Source organism: Peromyscus maniculatus, chromosome 1 (assembly GCF_049852395.1).
Source record: "Peromyscus maniculatus bairdii isolate BWxNUB_F1_BW_parent chromosome 1, HU_Pman_BW_mat_3.1, whole genome shotgun sequence".
In the NCBI taxonomy this organism is placed as follows: Eukaryota; Metazoa; Chordata; class Mammalia; order Rodentia; family Cricetidae; genus Peromyscus; species Peromyscus maniculatus.
This window is the reverse complement of record NC_134852.1, coordinates 139,032,415-139,050,643: the sequence shown is the minus strand read 5'-3', so window position 1 is coordinate 139,050,643 and position 18,229 is coordinate 139,032,415. Positions and strand designations below refer to the sequence as shown.

General features: G+C 44.7%; 1 protein-coding gene across 5 annotated transcripts in view; it reads right to left on the bottom strand.

Annotated features, from left to right (window-relative positions):
* Positions 1-4,436, bottom strand: part of Inpp5f (inositol polyphosphate-5-phosphatase F) — a 97,423-nt gene extending 92,987 nt beyond the window's left edge. Inside the window, exon 1 of one of the 5 annotated variants that reach the window (XR_013045347.1) lies at positions 3,080-3,311. Coding sequence is in view for 3 of the 5 variants with exons in the window: in XM_006976994.4 (XP_006977056.1) it covers positions 3,080-3,176 (97 nt within the window). In the remaining 2 variants the exon portion in view is untranslated. Of the gene's footprint in view, positions 1-3,079; positions 3,824-4,281 lie in introns of those variants that run through there. The other 4 variants (XM_076553517.1, XM_006976994.4, XM_076553522.1 and 1 more) reach the window with 4 other exon arrangements.
* Between the last annotated feature and the right edge of the window lie 13,793 nt (positions 4,437-18,229).

Below are 18,229 nucleotides of genomic sequence, written 5' to 3'. Positions count from 1 at the left end.
TCATATCACACACACAAAAGTCACAAGTGTAAGTTCTCACACTTCTCAATGAACTGGACAAAGATTTTCCACCCAATTACATAAATCTTTTTTTGTTTGTTTTGGTTTTGTTTGTTTTTTAAGACAGGGTCTCTCTATCACATAGTTCTGTCTGTCTTGCCACTCAATATGTAGACCAGGCTAGCCCGGACCTTACAGAGATCCACCTGCCTCTGCCTCCCGAATGCTGAGATTAGAGGTGGTCACCACCACTCTCAGCCTATAAATCCTTCAAAAAGAGAGTCACTCAACTAGGTATCAAAAATCACACCTGTAATCCCAAAACCCAGGAGGAGGCAGAGGCAAAAGAGAGTTTGAGATCAGCTACACAGTGAGTTTCAGGCTAGCCTAGGCTACATAGCAAGATTGGGGGGGGAGGGTTCGAAATGCCGCCTAACATGAACATAAGAAATCATCTTATTTTTACGGCAATGATTTAAATGTGAGGAAACTTGAAGTTATATTTAATTCAGGTTAACTCAATCATAAAGTATGTCCTGGACTACAAACACTCTTAAGCCCAGAGACACCAAGATTATTAGTAAAGCAAAGCCTTGTGTTGAGGAAATAGTGCCCACTGGAGAAGACACAGGTATATGTAGAAAGGGAGGATTATAATAGCAGTATCTACAAAGTATGGAAAACATCAAGCAACAAAACAGATGTGACCAGTAACTCTGCCCCATGGATTAGGGCCAGGCTAGGATGGGGTGGGCAGCTTGAATGTAAGTCTCACACAGTGTACCAGGCAGGGAGGGACTCACAGTAACAGGGATTTCAAGCTATGGAAAAGGTCATTCTAACCGTAAATACCATTATCACTTATTTTTCTGATGACTCCAAGAAAAAGAAAACTTTTTGTTTCTGGTTGTTCAGTGGTCACATTTTTTTTTAAAGGGTGGGAGGGCTGGAGAGATGGCTCAGCAGTTAAGAGCACAGGCTGCTCTTCCAGAGGACCCGGGTTCAATTCCCAGCACCCACATGGTGGCTCACAACCGCCTGTAACTCCAGTTCTAGGGGATCTGACACCCTCACACCAATGCACATAAAATAAAGTTAAGTAAATTATTTTTTTAAAAAGTCGAAATTCCCAGCACTGTTTGGTCCTATGATACCACCTGTGGTAAAAACAAACAAACAAACTTGGTCGGCAGTCTGTTCGGTTGTTGAATAACCAAGGTGGAAAATTAAAGATTTTTAAGTCCTGTCTCGTCAAACAGCATCGAGACTGGCCATAAAAACAGAGAAAAGAATGCTCAATAGAACACACAGGATTTGAACTCACTCTGTACAGGTAAAAACACCTGAAGAGCATTCAGGCCAATTAAATATTATTACTAAAATAGCTGTAAAATCTTGAATAGTGGACAGATTAAACTGCTCAGTAACTACAAGGATGCTCACGTGCTCACCTTGAACACCTAAGGCTCACAACAGCCTCTTAATTCTGAAATGCAATGGCATCTGCCTTCCTCTAGATTTGTGGTCTGTTTGTGGGTATTGTGCCATGTATCTAATAAATAAGATAAACTTAATTGCAAGGGCTATAACAAACTTTTTATTATGGGGAAAGTTTTAAGTTTGCTTTCTGATATGGACTTTGGACAGAGTAACCCAAACCACATGGCTTATTCCAAAAAAGGCCCGGGTTAAGCTTTCTGGTTGAGGAAACTGGCGACGTGCAGGAAATTTTGTCCTCTCCGGTGACCTGATAAGGACTTCAAGTTCCATCCATTTATGCATTCCAGCTCCTAGAAATTGGCTCTTGGGAATTTTACAGTCTAATTTTCCTTGCTCTAAACCTCACAAGGGCAGCAGGGTAGGAGACTAGTCAAATTAGGACCCAGAAGAAAACAAGAGACAAGCCGAAACTAGCCTACCTACATCATCTATCCCAAGGTCACCAAACTATCCCAAAGTCACCAAAAGTCTTATTGTGGACACGGTAGTGTCTCCGTTCTGAAAAGAGGAAATAAAATACAGTGTCAAGAAAATACAACCAGAACCATATTTCTGGAGGCGAAAAAAAAGTTCTTCACCACTGGAGCAGAGCAACTTAGCAGGCCTTCGTGAGGACACAGTAGATTCGGCCGAAAAGTGTTCCTCGGGAGGTCACAGAACTGCCCTTCCTGTGGGTGTTCCAACTCCACTGTCTGAGATCTCACACCTCTCTGCTCACCTGAAAGGAAGATCCCGACCCTCCTCCTACAGCTGCCGTAGCGATTGGGACTCACACACTACAGGACCTGTCCCAGGAAACCATCCCATAAGTGGTAACAGGAGGACCGGAAAAGCTCCTTTGGAGCTGTTACACTAGACGCACTCCAGGAACACGGGTAAACTTCCAATTTGGTGGCTCTTTCAGGGAGTCCCAGTCCCACTTTCCTAAAGTAAAACAACTCTAGAGTGGTTAAGAAAAAGTAATGGCCAACTAAGGAGAAGTTACCCGAACTCCCCAGAGAGATAAGGACACGGCAGCTGTCTGAGGACAGGTGCCGCTGCTTAACCCAACTGCAAACAAACTTTCCTAAAGCAAGTGACAACTGGAGACTTTGACCTCTCCTAACCGACTAAGTGACATCCAACACAGTTTCTTCTCGAAAAATGGCAAGTCACACACGGAGTTTTCGGTCAAGTGCTGGGAGGTAACCCTCATGAAGTCACTTTTTAATAAGGGACCCGGGGACAACACAAGGATGTCAACAGGACGTCCCGTCAAGGGTTCAACTGAACTACTTGGAATTCGAACCCAGAACTTCCCACGCTAGACAGGACGAAACCGCTGCAGGTGGAGGCCTGCGGGGGGCTTTATGGGGGACCCGGTCCCCACTCCCCAGGCCCCAGATACTGGAGGAGGAGCACTCAAGGGGGAGACCGGCCCTTCCCGCCGCACAGGAGGCGGCCCTCAGGACCAGCGCTGACATCTCCCAGCGGCCGGCCCAGCCTCCCGATCGCTGCTCCGGGGAGGGGGAGCCGGGCCGCGCCCCCCCGCGCTCCAGCTGGCCCGCGCGCCCCACCCAGCCCGCGCAGCGCGCCTCACCCGGTCGGAGCTGCAGGCCGCCGTCGCGCCGGCTGCACCACAGTGCGCGCTCGCCCTGCTGCAGGATGTAGTGGTCCTTGGCTTGGAAGAGCTCCATGCCGGCCCCACGCGCTCCGGGAGGCGGCGGTCCCCACCCCCGGCCCGGTACCCCAGCAGCAGCCCGCGGGGGAGCGATGCAGGAGTCCTCCCCCACCGCGACCACCGGAGTCCGCGCCTTGGGGAGAGGCCGAGAACCCACGGCCCGGAGGAACTGGGAGGGGAAGCACCCCGGGGGCCTGACCCGCCGGTAGAGATCACGCTTGGGAGGCCGCGGCCCTAGAGGCCTCTCCCCCTCCCCCCCCGCAGCTCCCCTACTCAGGCCCCGCCCCCCGCCCTGAGGCTCCACCTCCTATAGTTCATCCTGGCTTCCCTAGACTCCACCTCCTCCCAGGTTCCTCCCCCTTGCCCGTGCAACTCCGCCTCCAATAGTTCCTCCCCTCTCCCCTAAGCACCACCCTTGCCCAGGCTCCGCCCCCGGCCCGCCGACTCCACCTCCTGTAGTCTGTCCGGGCTTCTCCCTAGGCTCCGCCCCTTAAGTTCCTTTTCCCCGACCCGCCGACTCCGCCTCCCTCTGTAGTTCTCCGAAAGGCGCCTAGGCCCCGCCCTGGTCCCGCCCACGGGTATCTGGTTCCGCCCCCTCGCCATCTGCATCTCTAGCCTTTCTTCTTTCAAGCTCGGCTGGGGCGGCTCCTCCCTCTCAATCTCCCGCCTCTGCTTCTCCGCCTCTCCCACGGGCCCCTCCTGTGTCCTGCGGGCATCCTACCCACTGTGACCTCGGGCGGACGCTGGGCTAGACTAAGTCTGGTTAGACTGGCTAGTCACCCTCTGTGCAGCCCTTGGGCTAGAGGCCCATTTCTCGAATTTTCCCTGACATGCAAACCGGTCCTTCCTTCCATTAGCTCCTAGAAAAGCCTAGACAAGTCCCACCTGACATTCCCTTCTCCTCTGGGAACATTTCCTCCCAGTCTGAGCATAAACAAAATCGAGCTCAGAAGTGCAACCCAACAGGCTGGGTCCTGGACTCCATCCCAAGTGGGCCCTCCGCTGAGCAGAGGCCGCTTCTGTTTGGGCGATTCCTATTAGAACTTGGACACCAACAATCATTCAGTAAATACACATCAGTGGTGGTGCATGTTAGTTTTTTGTCTGCGTTGTGTTCTTACCCTTTGCAAGGAAACGTCACGAAACACGACAGAATCCGCTTATAGAGTTGATTGGAAACAAAGGACAGAAAGTGCAGGCCTGTGGGAGAAACACGTGCGTGCGTGGAGAAGAGAAATGGGGAATATCGCGGGGGACTTTTAAAACCGGCTGGGGGCGTGGCCAGGTCACGTCACTACATGGTCATGCTGCGCGCTTCACACGAGACCCCTTGGCCCGGAACTTGCTAGGCGGAGATATCCGGGCTCACCGGGTATCCTAGCTACGAAAGACGCTTTTTTTGATGCGGAAATGGCTAGGCGGAAGTGTCCGCCCAGTAAATGTGGCCTGGCCGCGTTGTGAACCCTTCAGTGCATGTATCAACAGAAAATACACCAGAGTTAGCAGGACTGGTGAGGAGAAGTACAGGACAGCCTGAGAAGCCTGACTACAGGAAGTCCGTTCATGAAGTCAAAGAAAAGGGACATCGCTCAGAGATGGTAAAATGGCCAGGTGGCCATCTCAATCAGAAAGGATTTGGGGATAAAGCTTGTAGACCTCCCAGTCTTCGGACCGTCTTCGGGTCTGTCCTGGTGTGTGATCTTGGGAAGATTTTAGTCTCAAGTAGTGGTTGAGTTCGTGACCTTAAATTACACTCTGAGGCTCCCAATTATGTACGGCAATGCGTCTTCTTCCTCTCCTATCTTCTTTAATGTTTTAAAAGCAATTTTTTAAAAAGAGGCCTTAGGGGCTGGAGAGATGGTTCGGGGGTCAAGAGTACTTGTTGCTCTTGCAGAGGACCTGGGTTCAGTTTCCAGCACTCCCAGGGCAGCTCACAACCATCTGTGTGGTTGGACACCTCTTCTGACGTCTCCACAGGCTCCTGTATGCACGTGGTACACAGGCACATAAATATGCAATAAATGTATTTTTAGAAAGAAGCCTCCGGTACTACAAAGGATGTAATACTTTTAACCTTTTGCTCAAATGAAACAGGAAGGAGTTCTCGTTACTAATTATTGCGAAGCCCACACTGATTTCATTGTTGAATTTCCACAGACCGACAGAAGTCTCATGACAATAAGATGTCCTGCGGTCTTTCCCCATAAGCTCAGTGCCTGATGGGCTGCCCCAGACAACACAACAGAAGGGCCAAAGGGGATTGGGATTCGTTGTGATGTGACTTGGACAAAGGTAAAGACAGTAAAATGTTTCAACAGAAACTTAGATAAATTAAATCAACTGCAGATTCGCCATTGAATTCAGGCATATATTGACAAAGACAAGTACTGAGAAAATTCTATGAAGACAGTAGGCCCTGAAAATAATTTCATTATTTATTAAAGAATCACATTAAAAAATCCTGTTTAAAATTGACTCAAGCCCTACATGATGCATGCCTGTAACTCCAGCACTCGGGAAATGAAGGCGAAGAGGATCAGAAGTTCAGAGCTAGCCTAGGCTACACGAGACCATGTCTCAAGAAAAAAAAATTAGTTGATTAAACTTTTCCAAATGTTTTAAACCAGTGGTTCCAACCCTGTGGCTCTCTACTAGAATCAGCTGAGAAGTTTCTAAATCAGATCAATGCCTAGACCTCAGACTTCAATAGTGTAGGGGTTGGCACCGGTACATTTTCCAAACTCCACCAAATGAGCCTAATGTGCCCCTAATGTTAAATAGCACTGTTTTGAATAAAATAAATTAGAAAATTGCCTTGACAGGCTGGTTAAAAACAGCAGCCACTCTTTAACACCATCATATGAGGTTGCTTACCTATAAATCCAGACTTCACCCTCACTAAGAGAGAGGAAATGCTCGAGAAATGATACTCCTGTTATCTGTCTGGCTCAAAAGCATGCTGTCCTCTCCTTCCGGCTCCAAATCCATGCGGTCCCTGGGTGGGCAGAGCTCTCGCCAGGCAAAGCAGAGTGAGTGAACAGAGAAAGTGTCTGTTTCTGGGGCAGGCCTCGGCAAGTCTCCGGCCACAGCTCACTTCCCTTCACCCTACTTTGGACGTGGTGCACCTTGGATCCTGCAGTGTCCCCAGCCCCCGGCTGACCTGCCCGTTCTTGGCCCATGGCTACTTTCCTACCTCCATCGTTCTTCCAACTGATTCAGCTTCCTCCTGCCCTGCTTGTCACCCAGGTCACACAAGAGAAAGTCCTGCTGCTGTTCTAGGTTTTGAACAATGATGGACATTCTATGTTAGTCATCTTTTTTTACATGTATGTTTATATTTTATTTATTCATTTATTTATTTTGGTGGGGTTTTGTTTGTTTGTTTGTTTGCTTGCTTTTTGAGACAGGGTTTCTCTACACAGCCTTGGCTGTCCTGGATCTCGTTCTGTAAACCAGGCTGGCCTCAAACTCAGAGATCCTCCTGCCTCTGCCTCCTGAGTGCTGGGATTAAAGGTGTGCGCCACCACCACCCAGCTTCTTTTGAGACAGGGTCTCACTATATTATAGTCTTAGCTGTCCTAGAACTCAATACCTAGACCAGGCTTGGCCTTGAACTCACAGAGATTCACCTATGCCTCTATGCCTGCCTCTGCCTCCTGAATGCTGAGACTCAAGGCAGGTACCACCATGCCCTGCCTTCTATTTTTATTTTTAACTTTGTACCTGTGTGTGTGGCGCAGGGAGGAGGGGGGTGTGCATCTGAGTCCAGTGCCCACAGAGGCCAAGAAAGGGTTTCAGATCCCCAAAAGCTGGAGCTGGAGTGGTAATGAGTACCCCTCCCCCAATGTGGGTACTCAGGACCAAATTCATATCCTCTGCAAGAGCGGTATGTGCTCATAAATGCTGAACCATCTCTCCAGTCCCCCATTTTCTAATTTAAAAAGACCCTCCCTAGAGAGTCCCTGCAGCACTGAAATCAACAAATGTACACAAATGTATGCACATGCTTAATCCTACCCAAGTGAAATGGTAAATTACCCAACTCTACTGAGAATTTTGACCTTCGATGTCAGGTCCTTTTGTTTGTTTTGTTTTGTGGTAAAGAGAATCAAACCCTAGGCCTCTTTCACACATTAACAGATCAGAACTCCACCCATGGACTACAAACCCAGCTTCTCAATATGAGTTATTATTTGGCACTGAGGTTTTTGAAGTCTGATTAGTCTTTGGTATCCTCTGGTGAAATTTGACTTTAGCATCATTTCCTACCTTTTGTCTACACTGGTCCAGATGTGTCTATGAGAGCTCTCTTTTGTCTACACTGGTTCAGGTGTGTCTATGAGAGCTCTCTTTTGTTCTCACTGGTCCAGGTGTGTCTATGAGAGCTCTCTTTTGTCTACACTGGTCCAGATGTGTCTATGAGAGCTCTCTTTTGTCTACACTGGTTCAGGTGTGTCTATGAGAGCTCTCTTTTGTTCTCACTGGTCCAGGTGTGTCTATGAGAGCTCTCTTTTGTCTACACTGGTTCAGGTGTGTCTATGAGAGCTCTCTTATGTCTTCTCTCTCTATGTAAGAAATAGCCTAGTGGAGAGATTGGTTTTGTTTGGTTGTTTGGTTTGGGTTTTGAGACAGTGTCTTACTCTCTAGGCCAGGCTGCCCTGGAATTCATTATATTCCTCAAGTGCCTCACATTTACAGCAGTCCCCCTGCCTCAGCCTCCTAAGTGCTAAGATTACAGGGGTGAGATGCCACACCTGGCAAGAATTTGTTTTGTTTTTGTTTTTTTGTTTTTGTTTTTTACAAGAATTTTTCCACTTACAGGAGGCTAATTTTTTAGATCAGCAGCTAATTTTTTAGATCAGCGGCCTGATGATTTCTCTCTTTCTTGTTTGTTTGTTTGCGATGGGGCTTTATGTAGCTGTGACTGGATGAAAATTTGCAGCAATCCTTAACCTCTGAGTGCTAGAATTAAACTTATATGCCTAGATAAGCAGTCAGAGTAGATGAAGTTCAGGGTTAAGGGCCCAAGACAACTGCGATGGATGATTGCAGCTTTGAGGTGGTGTGACGGTGTTTTCTATTCCTAGAGAAGTTGTCCTCTTCAGTGCACATGATTGTATCTAATTCACTGGGGGCTGAGTCAGGACCAGAAAGTCAGAGGCAGAGTGTAGGGAGTGGAGGAATCCCTGAGTGAATGTATATGATTGATATGTGCCCAGCCATGTCAAGGACCCCAATGCCTCAGACCCATGGAAATGACTGTGTCAGTGTCAGAGGTATAGCAAAACTCCTCTAGTCCAAGTAAGAGCATGTATGCTATGAAAGATTGACCAGTATATAGTTATTATTGGCCACAGCTTCCTCTTCCCAGATGTGTGTAGCCTGAGACTGCTCTCCCTGGGAGGCCTCCCACTGAGACTAGTTAGCACCTCTCCTAGTATTCACCTGTGTCTGTGTGAATGTCTGTCACATGTATGTGGTGCCCTTGAAATCAAGAAAAGAGAGTCAGATTCCTTAGAACTGGAGTTACAGATGGTTCTGAGCTGCCTGACATGGGTTCTGGGAACTGAACTCAGGTCCTCTGGAAATGCTCTTAACCACTGAGCTGTCTTTAGCCCCAAATATTTTTATATATCTATTTGAGACAAGGTGTCACTAGGTAGCTCTGGCTGGGCTAAAACTTGCTATGTAGACTGGGCTAGCCTTGCACTCACAGAGATCCCCTACCTCTGTCTCCTGAGTGCTAGGATTAAAGGCAAGTGCCGCCACGTCTGGAGTTATATATATATTTTCTGAATACTATTGGTTCTGTTTCTCCACACAAATCAAAACCCACATGAATAAAGCCTGGCAGAGGGGAGCACTAGGGAGATACTTGAGGTTTTCTGGCCGGCAAGTTTAGCCGAATCAGTAAGGTCCAAGTTTGGTGAGAGATCCTACCTCAGAAAATTAAAGCATAAAGCAATGAAGGAAAATCTGCCTCTGGCCTACACGTGTAAGGACAGACACACGTACAAACAGACAGACACACAAGGCTGCCCTAATCTACTGCTATTTCAGTCAGCACATGTGGCTCCCAAGTTACTGGCCTGCTTCTCTGGCAGTTGTCCAGAGCTCAGGCCGGGGCCTGGTGGGAATTCTGTTCCCGAAGGCACCCGCTATGCCACTACTGCCAAATACGGCTTTCAATTAAATCTCTATCATTCCATGTCTCAGTAAGACCCGGGAGTCAAAGGCTGGGGTGAAAACCTGCTAACTCAGAGAGGCTGAGTAGCAACTAGCTGGCCTTGTCTCTTTGCCGGAGTCTCAGAAAGAGAGCATCCTTCCTTCCGATTCACCAAAACAACAACAACAAAAACCCCATGCCACTCAAAAAGCCTCCCTTCTACTTCCTGTGAGTCTCTCTAGTGTCTTCTAGATGCCCTCTGACTCTCTATGATGACGTTCTGTCAACTAGTTGCTGGCTCCACCTCCTGACCCAAGGTTAATTTTATTTAATTAACGCAAATGCAAAATTGGGAATCTCAGTATGATTGAATATCCCACAACATTTCCCCTTTTTGTCTAAATAAAAAGGAAAGGTTTTAACTCTAACAAAATAAAACCATATACAGTTAGAACAATTACCAAGTAAGGATTACATTCAGAATGTTCAGTCCATTTGTATTTGGCAAATTTGGAGAAACTACTCTATTATCTATCCTATCTTGATGAGTCCAAAGTTTTATACCTAAACCACTTTCTGTCATAACTTGTATTACCAACCTAAAAATATCTTTTTAGACCTTAAAACATTTTTAGATAAACAACTGAAGCTTTTATATCTCTCAACCTTTATAAACTTTATATCTCTTTTGTAAGTTTCTTTTTTGAATTTGATAACAAAGAAAACTGTAAAACTATAACTATTCTTCAACTGCATCAGAGACCTGAGAAGGATAAAATATTACCTGACTAAACAGGAAGTGTAGAGCAAGCAAATTTCAAAACTATAAAAGCAACAGAGACATCTGGCTGCCTGGACAGTCACCCAAGGTTCCTCTGCAATGTTGAGGCATCCATCTTTGGCCTACAGGCCTAGAATATCTGATAGACTTCTCTGTGAAGCAGAACTGTTGAAGGATTGTCCTACCTTGTCTTGGCAAAGTTTATCATGCACCTTCTTTTGTGTCCTGCTTGTCCAATTTGGACAGTATACTGTCAGCAGTTGAGGCAAGGGCAGTTTCTTTACCCAGTAGCTAACTTTGCCACAAAGAAAGCAAATTCTATATGGAGGTTCTTCAATGCCCATCATCTTCTCTGTAATAGATTGGTGCATCCAAGAGCAGATGTGTTGCACTGTCATAAAAAGCCTTATGTTATTAAAACCTCTTAAATGCCATATTCTGTAGGTCTCTGAAGTGTTTGAAGATCACCTATCTATCTAAAATATATCTCTATTTGATCTTGAAAGCATACCTAGTTGGCCACAAATTTGATTGTTAGATGACTAACTACTAACCTGTATTTCTTAATTATCCTAATTAGTTTGTAAGAATAACTTTCAAGGACTAGAAATGTACATTACATTGCTAAATGAGCTACATAGGTACAATACCTTAAACAAGAGTAGAAACACATATACAGTGTAACAGAAATAACCTTAAATTTGTATTAATATATAAAAATACATACCAATGTAAAATATTTAAGATTAATAGTTGCTTTTTTAGTTTAAAAGTAGATTTGATAATCTACCCTTTTATCCTATCATTCCTTTATCTCCCCTTTTTCTCTTCAGAAAGAGATCCTTGAATCTAATCTCTCTTGCTTAGTTTCCTCCCTGACCATGACCAATAACAACTTTCAACCAAAACCCCTAAATTATGATAAACATCCATAACCCACTGACTCACCAAAACTGCCCACCCCACCTCTTGAGAATACAGGTGTCATGTTCTTAATATTACTTCCTGTTGTCTAGGGGTGACAGCATCTTTACAAGACCCTAAGAAAATTGAGATAATGTTCAAGTCCTAGGAGAGCTAGCTGTTGTCCTGTCTCAGTGTGGGAAAGTACAGGGCTTATATGAAGTCCTGGCTAGAGTAATCTGTGAGGCTGGAACATCTCAGCTAGCAGCTTTGACGTTATTCTGGATGTAAAATTTTGAGAAAACTGCAACAGAGGCATTTTGAGAGGTTGGATCACCTGGGCTACTTGTCTTCATTGATGTCTGGTCTTTTTTTTCCCCCTGAAAAACAAAACTTTTAAACATAACATACATATCTGCATTAACACAAGTGTAGTGTGCACAAATCAGCTAAAGATGTTCTTTTTCTGTTCTATGTATGACTAGGTAAAAGGCATCTGTCAACTTTACAAGTTTGTTTGGACTGCATAACCAAACTGTAATATAACTCTCCATCCATGCCATATGAAAGGATGGCATGTAATAATAAGTCATGAGGACTCTGTAGCCAACAAGATTTATCATGTCTCATCCAGTCTCAGCGCTGTTCCCACAGTAGAGGAGTCGGCAAATACATCACCTTTCTTGTAGTTTTTCTTGATTTCTTCCTTCATGTTTGCAGCCAAGATTTTCAAGAATCTTGGTGTGAATGTATCCAATCAAATCTTATCTTTATTAAATTTGAAGAAATCCATAGCTTTTTGTTTCCTTTGGAAACAAAGGCATAACCTCTCCCCCAATGCAACATATTTCCTGACTTCCATTTTGAAGTTAAGAAATTCTTAAAATACATAGGTTGGTTTAATTTAGCATTTTTTTCTACAATCCAGTCTCTCAGCAGCATTTGTCCTTTGTTCATTGACATTTGAAAAATTCACAGTCAACAAAGCACCATATGGGATTCAGTCTCTCTGTGTATTTCCTATCCTTACATGTACCGCTTCCTGGCAGACCACCCCCAGCAGTGCAGGGCTCAAAGGGAAACCCACAGAGATGACTTTTTTATCTGAGAGGGGAAAGGGGAAAGACACACACACTCTCTCTTGATGATCTCCTTCTTTATTCTTCTGTATTCTTCTTTCTGTGTTCTATATTCTCTTTTCTTATCTCTACCCAGAAATGTCTCTTCTCTCTTGATGTTTTCCTTCTCCTTCTAATTCTCTTGATGTTCTCCTCCTAACTCTCTTTCTTGATGTTTTTCTTCTAAGCCATTTTAACTCTATCTTTATTCTTTCCCTACAGCTTATATACCCCAGCAAAATCTTTCAGGCAATATAAAAATTACAATGTGTTTACATTCTGTTTTTCAAGTGAATGATTACAATGAATACAAGTAAAAAAACAGCATGCTTTCCATATCCCTTACATGATTAAACATTTTACGTATTATAGGCGAAAAAACAAATTATCACAAGAACCCATTGCATTCATACCCAAGCAACTTATTATAGATTAACTGTGTAGGCAAGCAAGATCTTCTCAGTCAGGTCTTTTACTGGCAGGCTGCATTTTGCAGTTACCTATTTGAAAGATAATCTTATAAGGAGTCTTAAAGGAATCACAAACCTAAACTTTTATATATGAAGAAGAATCAGTCAGCTCTACTTTAAATCTTTAAGGTGCATACCCACTCATCAATAGTTTCTTATATCAGGAGATTGAGGGCAGAAATGAATATAAGGAATTAATTAATCCTCACCTTTGGTCACCAACCAATCCTAGCAAGAAGTATGTCAGCTAATAATAATTGTGCTGCTTTGTTCTTGTTCCCTGACCTTAACAAGTTCCTGATTCAACTATGTGCTTTTCTAAAACTTTAGATTATTTTCTTAGGTTTTCACCTCAAATCTATTTAACAAAAACTTTTACTTAACAAATAACTTTGAGTTATTTTCAAAGCTTTGTTTCAGCTATGTTGCACCCTGAAACCTGTGAACACATCTCCCAACATTAATACTAGAATTTAAACTAGCTGAGCTACTGTGATCCAATTATTTTTCTGGTTTTTTTTTTTCTTTTTTTTTTTTCTTTCCTCCCGCCCCCTCTTTGGCTCCAGCTGTTAAAGGCTAGGCTCACAACCAATTATTTTCCTGAATCATTAACCTAAGCCATAGTCTCTATGTCTCCTCAATAAAAACTCGTATGTTCTAGCTGTGTGACACTTCCTTGTTTTATTTTTTATCACCAAAACTCCATTTAAAATATTATTATTATTATTATTATTATCAATTAGACAGTACAGCTTAGGAAGGAATCATCTTCATAATAATCCACAGGTACAAATGCCCAGTAGAACGAGATGTTTCCATGAGATAAACACACTACATTACAGGCTGTGGGGATCTCCCCATATCCAATTAGACCATGCCAAATACCAGAGAAAGACGGCAGCAGCAAACATGTAAAGACACAGCAAAAGCAAAAGACACTCTGGGGTCTGGGGTCTTGGGGTCTTACCTAACTGAGATTGACCCACCAGGGATTTTCCTCCTGGTGGGCTGATACCCTAAAATGGCCACCGGCATACATGGCTTATACTTCACTCATTTTTTGTTTTTTTAAAAGACTTTACTATTTTTAAAATCTTTATTTATCTCATTTATTTTTTAATGACTGTCTGTACCCATTTTTTTCTTTCCTCAGCAACAATTGTGTGTGTGTGTGTGTGTGTGTGTGTGTGTGTGTGTGTGTGTGTGTGTGTGTATCTGCTGCATTTCTCTGGCCTCCAAGAGACTGCCCTCTTTGGCCTAACCATCCCAGAGGCTCCCAGCCGCTCCGAACCGTCCCAGCTCCGGGAAGCTGCTATGTCCTTGGTGCAGCAGCCATTTAACCTGCACGCCAGTTGCCCCACCGCAGGGCCTTTTAAAGGAGCTGCCTCTGTTCACCGCCAGCACCAAAAGACCGCATCACCAAGAAGCCGCATCTGACTCTGTGTTCAGAACTTTTTATTTTCAGCTTTCTCAGGCCCTCTGTGGATTTACATGACACATGTTGGGCACCAAATGTAGTGAGTCTTTCTTCGTACCGCCAACTCCCAAATATCCATATAGAGACTTCTTATTAATTATGAAAACTTGGCCTTTAGCTTAGGCTCGTCCCCAGTTTAAGTTAATCTGCATCTGTTAATCTCCATTTTGCCATGTGTCTTTTTTTTTTTTTTAACCTCTACTCCATTCTGTATGTCCGACTTGGTCCAAGTCTCCATAGCATCTCTGTGCACCTAGATTGTTCTCCTCTTTTCTCTCTCCGGAAGTCCTGCCTTATCCTCTCCTGCTTAGCTACTGGCCATTCAGGTCTTTATGAAACCAATCAGAAGGTGCCTTGGCACAAACACATCTTCACAGTGTACAAAAAGATTATCCCACAACACATAACCTCCTGAAGGACAGTACGAAATTGTTAAGGGCCATTCTGTAGCCCTCTGGTATATATAGAATTGTCCAGAAAGCATATATGGCTGGAAAGGTGGTTCAGCAGCTAAGAAGATTCACTGCTCCTCTGGGGGACTGGAGTTCAGTTCCCAGGCCCCACATTAGGCAGCTCACACTTTCCTGTAGTTCCAGCTCCAGAGGGAACCAAGGCTTCTGGCCTCCGCAGGCACCTGTACATGCACACACTACACCACACACACACACACACACACACACACACACACACACACACACACACACACAGACAGAGAGACAGAGAGACAGAGACAGAGAGAGTCTTAAAAGTAAAATTTTTAAAAAGTAAAATAAAAACTTGAAAAAATAGACCAAAAGGAGAATGTCTTTCATGAAGAGACTGCCATATTGGTTTTTGAAAGGGGGGTTATCACCTTGTTTAACATAAAAGGCTATCTTTTCTTCTCTTTCCTTATCTGTCCTTCAGGTATAACTACTGGCTTTTCTATTGTATGGCCTGATAAAATTATTAAGTTATTTCAGCCAGCTTCATAGTTTACTTTTTTAAATTTTATTTTGTTGTGGGGTATCCACCAGAAAAGACTGCTCAGACACAGATTTAAGCTAATACAAAGTCTTTATTAGCTGGCCAGTGACTGCATTGGGTGTTCAGAATCCCAGTGGACTTTCCCAGAACTATGGACTTTGATGGACCACGTCTTTGTTCTCATTTTGGAAGGTGGGGTTGTTTGTGTGCAGAGTTTTATGGCCTGAATGGTACTTCCAGCATGGAGTCAATTGTGCTAAGGCCTAAGGGCCTACTAAGGTCTGGGACCCTGTTACAATTTTATTTTACACACATGGGCATATGGATGTTTTGCCTGCATGTATGTCTGTGAACCACATGTGTTCCTGGCATCCTTCAAGCCAGAGAGGATGTCAGGTCTCCTAGAACTGGAGGTACAGTTGTTGTAAGCCACTGTTTTAGGGTTACTATTGCTGTGATGAACCGACATGACCAACGTGGGGAAGAGAAGGTTTATTTGGCTCACATTTCCACATCACTGTTCATCATCAAAGGAAGTCAGGACAGGAACTCAAACAGGGCAGGAAACAGGAGGCAGGAGATGCTGCCTGCCGGCTTGTTCAATCTGCTTTCTTACAGAGTTCAGGATTAAGCCAAGCATGGTTGTACCTGCCTTTAATCCCAGTACTCGGGAAGCAGAGGTAGGCAGATCTCTGTGAGTTGAAGGCCAGGGTCTGCAAACCGAGTTCCAGGACAGCTAGGACTATTACACAGAGAAACCCTGTCTTGAAAACACACACACACACCCCAAAAGCAAAAACAAAAACAAACAAAAAAATAAGTCAGAACTACCAGCCCAGGCGTGGCCCCACCCACAATGGGCTGGGCCCTCTCCACATGAATCAGTAATTAAGAAAATGTCCAACAGGATTGCTGACACCCTGATCTTATGGCGGCGTTTTTTTTCAATTGAGATTTCCTCCTCTCAGATAACTCTAGCTTGTGTCAACTTGGTATAAAACTAACCAGAGCTGGACGGCAATGGCACACACCTTTGATCCCAGCATTGGGAGGCAGAGCCAGGCGGATCTCTGTGAGTTGGAGGCCAGCCTGGTCTACAGAGCGAGATCCAGGACAGGCACCAAAGCTACACAGAGAAACCCTGTCTCGGAAACAAAAACAAAAACAAAAACACCAAAACCTAACCAGTACAGCCACCATGTGGGTGCTGAGAATCAAACTCAGGTCTCTGGAAGAGCAGCCAGTGCTTTTTTTTTTTTTTTTTTTTTTTTTTTCTTTTGAGACAGAGTTTCTCTATGTACTCCCAGCTGTCCTGGAACTCACTCTGTAGACCAGGCTGGCCTAGAGCTCACAGAGATCCGCCAGTCTCTGCCTCCCGAGTGCTGGGGTTAAAGGTGAGCACACTCAAGGCCGGCATGGCCAGTGCTCTTGACAGCTGACCCATTCCCACCTCCCCACCCCTCACCCCGTAACATTTTTATTGTGTGTTTGTGTGCTCGTGCGTGTGCATATGTGGAAGACAAAGAACAGCTCTTCGTCTATCCTGTGGGTCCCAGGGATGGAATTTAGGTCATCAGGCTTAGGGACAAGCACCTTCATCTGCTGAACCATTTTGCCAGCCCCAGCTTCACAATGTGTGTGTGTGTGTGTGTGTGTGTGTGTGTGCACAAGAGAAACAGATTTTCCTGAGTTTATTATTGTTCCTCTCTCATTACAAAGAAAAGATAGCATCTTTTTTCAAAAACGATGTGTTTATTTTTTATTTGTTATTTTTTTCAACACAGGGATTCTCTCTCTGTATTACCGCCCTAGCTGTCCTGAAACTTGCTTTTGTAGACCAGGCTAGTCTTGAACTCACAGAGATCCGCCTGCCTCTGCCTCCTGAGTGCTGAGATTAAAGGCATGCGCCACCATGCCCAACTGACTTAAATTAGTTTTAAGATGTATTTTTTTTTGTATGAGTCTTTGCTTGCATGTATGTATATGCCCCATGTACATGCATGGCCTGTGGAGATCAGAAGAAGGTGTTGGATTCACTGGAACTGGAGTTACAGACAGGTGTGAGCTGCCATGTGGGTGCTGGGAACCAAACCCTGGGCCTCTGCAAGATCAGCCGGTGCTCCTAACTGTTGAGCCATCTCTCCAGTCCCTTTATTTTTATTTACATATATGTGCGAGTGTGTGAATATATGACTATATATGCCCATGAAGGCCCTGACAAGGGTATTGGATCTCCTGGAGCTGGAGTTATGGATGGTTGTGACTCCAGCCTTCTGGAAGAACATCACGTGCTCTGGACTGATCACCTACCTCTCCAGCTGCTAATTAGCTTTTACGGGAATTATTTCAGATTTGTCTAAATTAGACAGATGATTCTTACTTCTTTTTTGTTATATATTTACTTTTTTGTGGTTTAGGGGTTTCTTGTGCCATGGTTGACTTGGGGCCTCATTAGCCCAGGCTAGCCTCAAATTGACTGTTGCCGAAGCAGGTCTTCAATTCCTGACCCTTCTGCCTCCATCTGCCCAATGCTGGAATTAAAGATTATATGTGCATACCCGATTTTAAGTGGTGCTAGTGGTCAAACCTTGATCCTTGTGTGGAAAGACAAACACTGTACCAACTGCCAGACCCCTAGCCAGCATTTTTTTTATTTTTGAACCACGGGCTTTTTAACCCTGTAAGTGAAAACGAGGGGTTAGGGGTTAGGAAATCAGTTCAGGGGTAGAGAGCCCTTTGCCTAGCAAATACAAGGCTCCGGCTTCAGTCTTCAGCACGGGCTCAATTTTTTTTTTTTTTCAAAGAAACACACCCCTCCCTAGTTAAGTACATATGTGTATCATTTCCCTGGCACACACAAAGACATATTCTTACTGAGTGTCTCACCTAAGGCTTTAGAACCATTTGCCTTTGCAGACGGGGAATTGAAGGACATAGCTCTTTTTATTCATTCCTCACAATGCTTGAGAGCTACAGCTCCTTCTAAGCTGTACACAAAGCTTTTAAATGGAATAGATGGAGCAGAGCCTCCCTCCCTCCCCCCGTCCCCCCTCAGCTAGAGATTGCACGGTTTCCTCTGCCTCTGCTGGCTGTAATTCTCACATACTGATGGCCTGTCAGGGCCGGTACCATCCCAAGTCGATAACAGCTGTCAAAATGCCTTCTGCGGGCCCAGGGTTTGTTTTTTT